We start from the raw sequence: 6,149 nt of genomic DNA, 5'->3' as shown, positions 1-6,149 counted from the left end.
TTTGTTTCAAGCTCGTGTAAAAATGAAACCTCTCAAGCACAATTTTTCTTTGTTTCAATCTTGTGTAAAAATGAAACTTATCTCTGTTGGAAATATAGAGAGGGGGGTGAATCAATATTCCTTAGCAATTATAACTTTTAAATCTTTTCAGAGCATTATTTAATCTTCAATTATTATTAATGTTTATGCAATAATAAAAGTAAATAAAAGAACACAGTAGACACAAGAATTTTAGGTGGAAAACCGCCTCCAAGTCAAAAACCACTGAATGCTTTTCTAATAAATTCTTTAATCTTCAAACCCAACTGAAATGAAAGAAACAACTTCCTAGAATTCTAGAAAACCATTCTTCTCCGACTCCCATGGGAAGGACGCCCCAACACCCTAGTTTCTTCAGTAGTCAACTAAATGGATGCCCCAACACCCTAGTGAGCCTCAACTCGCCCTAGCACCACCCTACCACACTAAAGTGTTTGCAGGCCCCAATTTATAGGTGAATTCATTCACTTTCCTAGCACCATCCTACCACCCTATAAAGACAAAAATTAAATACAAATGTGTGGACTCCCATACCAGGGAAAATGATCCATGATACAATATGATTTACAATGATTTTGACCAAACACCCAATCACACTATGACTTGCAACCCAACCATGACATCATTCCAATAGAGACTCCTATACCTCCCAATAATGCCTTTTCGACTCTAGGCAGATTGACTCTTTTACAATAATGACTCTTCCAATGATGACACTTTTACAAATGGCTCTTTTACAACTTTGCAATGATGAATCTTTTTTTTTTAACATCAGCGGTTGCTATATTACATTTCGAAAAAGGGAGACAATGGAACTTATCTCCTGTAATACATGATTATTCGCCGAGTGGTACTAGGAGTGAAGGATTTACAACAGGATCCTCCTGGTTCCCGCCACTTAGGCTTTGAGATGAAAGCTAAACTGCAGTATATCCTGACAAATTGAAAAACTAAAAGGCGACATTTGCAGAACATTTTCACTTAATATTAAGATGATTGTTGTGCCTGACTATGATAGCTGAGGAGAAGCCTGATTTGCCAAATTGAAGCGCCTGACTGCTCCGCACCAATGAAGAGGAGGAGCCTGATTGTTTAATTGTAGATTCTGGTTGATCTGCGACAAAAATGGAGAAGAGAACAATTCTTGAGGGGTCCGAGGCTCGATCCTAATGCGTTGCCGTGGGAACGCTATCCTTGGTGCACTGTAATTGAGGGATGTTGCCCGAATAGAGGATCCATGAGGGAGGGGTGCCCGAAAGCATCCAGGGGAGGGGGAATATGAGATAGGGGGCATATACCGAGTGTTATTTTGAGCAGTGTGGGAGAGAGGTGGGTTGGTGAAAGAGATGGGACTTTATCGAGGATGTAGGAGCGATGGGATCTGAAGGAGCGACCGCCTAGCTGGAATATTGTACACTTTATTTTTCTGAATGCTCCTGACTCCTTTGTCTATCTTAATCACGATGAGAGAGTTATAGTTCTTCGATCCTTCCACTGTGTCTGTACTTATAGGTTTGATGCAAAGCTGGTTGAAAGAAATGTTGTAAGCAGTCATGGAAAATATTGGGTAGTCTCCACTCCGTTGCAAACTAAGCAACCCTGAGATCTGGCGCACACCTTATTGGCCTGTTTATCTGCATCTTTGTTTAAGCTACGCAAAACATGATGGAAGCGTAGATCTTTCATATGGTGAGCTAGGCTTTGACAGCGGCTTAAAGTCTGCTGGAGGTGCACATTGAGGGGGTCTCTCTTCTGGGCCATGGAACTGATGACCATTGCTGAATCTCCAAAGATGGAGGCTGCATCGATGCCTAGCTTCCCAAGCTGAAGAAGTCCCTGATATAGTGCCAGGGCTTCTGCCCTGTTATTGGAGATATGTCCTAAACCCCATTCATATGATAAAACAGTTTCTCCATTTTCATCAAGGATCACTCCTCCAGCCCCTGCAGCCCCTGGATTCGACTTTGAAGCTTCGTAAAAAAAAAGACTGTACCTTTTGGAGTGTTGAATCCAGGCAGCAAACTCATTTTCTTTGAGTCTTATTTTCCAGTTCTGAGGGACAATGTTTTGCCTGTTGCTAGCTATGCTACCTGTGTGCCTGCTGTTGTTTTTGTCCAACAAATGACCAATGAAACTTCGTTCTTCCACACTGAGCTCGGTGATGTCTATTCCCCTCTGATTTTTGGCTGATATGGTTTCAAGGGCGAGACCCCTTGCTTTGCTGCAGAGACTTCTAGTATTCGATCCCTTGTCCTTAAAAACTTTTCGATTGCGAGCCAACCAAATATTCCATAACATGGTATAAGGGAGAAGGTCCCATACCCTCTTCGCTATGCTGTTCTTCCTTCTCTTCCAGGGGAAATTCTTTTTCCATTTGTGCAAAATTTCTCCTATGGTGATTTGGCTGGTCCACGGAGTCTGGTTGTTCTGATACAAGTTTCCCCAACATTCAGTAGCAAAGGGGCAACCAATAAAAAGGTGGGGGATGGTTTCCTCAGCAGCCAAGCAATTGGGATAGCGAGAAGGGCCGATGATACCCCTCCTTTGCAGATTTTCAGCGGTAAGAGTCTTGCCTTTAAGAAGAGTCCACATAAAAAATTTGATTTTTGGAAGGGCCTCGGACTTCCAAACAGCCTTCCAATGATTCCAGATTGGCATCGGGTGGTTGCTGCTGCAGAGGAATTGGTGAGCAGCCTTAATGGTGTATGAAGATCCGGAAGGGTCCCATCTGAAGCCATCTAAATCATTTTTTTTTACAGGAGCTATGCTATGCAGGTGAGATTGAAGGGCTGACAAGCTGACTTTGAGATTGTTGGGAATAGCAGGAAAGGACCATCCAGCCCAAAGATGGGTTGAAGGATCCCACTGAGAGATCTGATTCAAATGGTGGATACCAGCTCTTTCGAAAAATGAGAGGATGGGATTGACTCCTACTTGCGTATTGATGGGTTGCTGCCCCATGATTTTGTCCGCTCCAATGTTAATGTTGGCTCCTCCCTTAGGAATTTTGGAGGTATTTTGGGCGATTATGGGAATTGCTTTCTTGCATAAGCGCCAGATTTTGGTGGAATCTCTGTTGGGGATGTCTTGATCGAGGAGCTGATGCCTTGGAAAATTTAAATATTTGATTTCCAGGACCCTTTTCCACCATGCAGGAAGACCAGTTATGAGTCTCCAAACAATTTTGCCTCCAAAAGCTAAGTTGAGAAATCTGGGGGATCTGATGCCCAGACCACCTCGATCCTGGGGCTGAATTACTTGCGTCCATCTGATCAGATTAAATTTCTTTTTATCCTGTTTCCCTCCTTGCCACAAGAAATGTCGAAGGATGCCTTCCATTTTGTGGTGGAAGGAGGCAGGGGCTTGAAGAAGAGTGAAATGGTATAGAGGCAAAGAGGATATACCAGATTTGAGAAGGATGAGGCGGCCAGCTGGATTCAGCCATATTGAGCCCCACTGCTGGACTTTCCTTTTCATCTTATCGATTATAGTGTCCCAAACTTCTGCCCTTAAGGGCCCTGCGCTTACAGGAATGCCCAGATATGAAAAATGAGTCCAGTCATAGTTGCATGAGACCCCAAATGTTGCTGCTATATTGTGGAGGACCTGCACTGATGTGTTCCAGCCATAAACACAAATTTTTTGCTGGTTAACCAGGTCGCCAGAGTAATCCATGAATTTGTCCAAAAGGACTTTGAAGCGCCTAGCTATTGTGATGGAGGCCCCCCCAATTAGCAGGGTGTCATCTGCAAATTGCGAATGATTAATATTCTTGACTCCATTCCCAAATTTTATTCCTGTTATTAGGCCAACTCTCCGATGGAAGTCCAGCGTTTTGCTAAATGATTCAGCCATCAGAATGAAAAGATAAGGTGAGAGGGGGCAGCCTTGTCTTAGACCTCGGGTGGATTGGAAAGCTTCACCTGGTCTGCCATTGACGAGAGGGGTGATCCATGGTCCGGTAATACAGGCTTTGATGAGGTTCAGAAAGCCTGCGTCAAATCCCATCTTCTTCAGGACGGCAAAGAGAAAGGAGTGCCTCACTCTATCAAAAGCGTTGGCCAAATCTAGTTTGAGAACAAATCCTTTCTCATTCCTGGACTGGCTCGAATGAATGGCTTCTTGTACTAGAAGAATGGAGTCAGCTATATGACGGTTTGCTATAAACCCCCCTTGGTTTTCAGAGATGAGGGATGGGAGAAAGGGTTTGAGGCGGGAGGCGATGACTTTGGAAAAAATTTTGTAGGAAGAATTACAAAGGGATATTGGACGGAATCTGGCAAATGAAGAGGGTCAGTTTTCTTTGGGAATAAGGGCCAGATGAGTGGCGTTGGTGAATCCCCCTACTTTTCACTTTCGTTGGGTCCACTTTAACATTTTTATCAGGTCTTTTTTAATGGTTCCCCAGAACATTTGATAGAAACATATGGGGAAGCCATCTGGGCCTGGGGCTTTATCAGGTTGAAGAGCCCAAACCGATCTTCTGACTTCTTCCTCGTCAATCTCTTTGGTTAAACTGTCATTTATTTGTTTGCTAATCCCCACAGGCAGATGTTGTAAAAGCTCGTTGTAATCCTCCTGATCTTTGGTTTCTGTTAGAAGGTCTTGAAAATGCTCAGTTGCTATCCTTCGAATGGCATCCTGGTTTTCTTGTTTGTTTCCTTCAGCATCTATAATGGAGCTTACACTGTTCCTTATCTTTCTAGCAGTTGTTTGTTTATGAAAAAACGCTGTGTTTCTGTCTCCTTCCTGCAGCCACAATTGCCTCGATTTTAACCTCCATTTTAATTCCTCTGCTCTTTTAACTCGGCACAGTTGTGAATAGAGGTCATCTTCTTGTTGTTTTCTTTCTTGGGTGAGCCCAAACTCTTCTATCGCCCTTTGCGTGCTATTGAGATTATTTTTAAGCTCCTTTTTTTCCTCTTCAGGTTCTTTATAGCTTGTTTTGGCCCATTCTTTAATTGCCTGTTTGGTTCTTTTTAGTTTGGACTCCCAGATGAATCCAGGGGATCCTTCGACATGCTGACTCCAGGTTCTGAGAACAATTTCGTTTACTGCTGGTATGTTGTTCCAAAGAGAGCTATACCTGAAGGGTATTGGCCCCAAATTGCTGTGTTTTTCCAACGTGAGCGTGATGGGAAAGTGGTCTGAGACAGGGCATGACAAAACGCTGGCATACCCAACCGAAAACCTGGAAAGCAACGAAACGTTAATTAAAATTCTGTCTAAACGTTCCATGATGTTGCCTGCGCCAATCCTGCGGTTGCTCCATGTATATCTCCGATTTTTGGGAACAATGTCCATTAGATCATATTCTTGCATAATGTTTTCCAAATGGGTTCTGTAGGGGTCAGAAATGAAACTGCCGCCTCTCTTTTCATTAGCGTGGAGGATTAGATTGAGATCGCCTCCCAAAATGATGTTAGAGCACCCTTCTTCGTCAATATTGGACTTTAGATCGCACCAACAGCAGTCCTTGTCTCTGTAATGGTTGGGCACATATATATTGTAAATAATTACAGTTTGCATGTCTTCTTTGTTTTCTAAGACTGTTTTGATCCAGTGTTGGTTGATGGTTTCCGAATTGCAGTTCCATATATTATGATTCCACATAGTGGCTATACCTCCTGAAGCTCCTCTTGCTTCACTGAAGCTTCCTTTAAACTGTTTCTGCTGTTCAATGATACCATTCATTTCCCGCTGACCTTGCTTTGTTTCTTGCAGCAAAATAATTCCAGGCTTCTCATGATGTATGAGATCTCTAAGGGCAACTATCTTGGAGGGGTGCCCAAATCCCCTGCTATTCCAAGACAGGATTTTTATCATTGCAGGTGTGATATCCGGGGTGGTGCTTGCCCCCCTTGTTCCTTGTTGTCTGTTTCTTTGTCATGCTGACTCAGGATGAAGGATTCTATGGGTGTCTGGGTTCCCATAGCAATGTCTTTCTGCGTGTTCTCGTTCCGACGCTGCTTGGCAGATTTCCTGCCCGGACCAGGCTTCTTATAAGTATCAGTCGATCCTCCCTGATCTTTAGAAGAGCCCCTGGTGATTCTGTTTATAGGAGGGTCCTGAGGGGGCTATGTGGAGGTGATCAGGGGCAGGGAGTATTT

The 6,149-nt window shown here is 43.5% G+C and overlaps 1 protein-coding gene across 1 annotated transcript; it reads right to left on the bottom strand.

The window, feature by feature from the left end:
* Nucleotides 1–1,590: 1,590 nt before the first annotated feature.
* Nucleotides 1,591–5,865, bottom strand: LOC149221376 (uncharacterized). The gene is made up of 2 exons (XM_089387367.1): nt 4,464–5,865; nt 1,591–4,166 (listed from the first exon to the last, which is right to left on the bottom strand). The coding sequence occupies exons 1-2, from the start codon at nt 5,863–5,865 to the stop codon at nt 1,591–1,593; spliced, it is 3,978 nt and encodes a 1,325-aa protein (XP_089243493.1).
* Between the last annotated feature and the right edge of the window lie 284 nt (nt 5,866–6,149).

This window comes from Pinus tabuliformis, chromosome Q, assembly GCF_031772625.1.
Source record: "Pinus tabuliformis cultivar Carrire ecotype Pingquan chromosome Q, CPIR1, whole genome shotgun sequence".
NCBI lineage: Eukaryota > Viridiplantae > Streptophyta > Pinopsida > Pinales > Pinaceae > Pinus > Pinus tabuliformis.
Note: the sequence above shows the minus strand (reverse complement) of the source record. Positions and strands in the feature narration are given on the sequence as shown.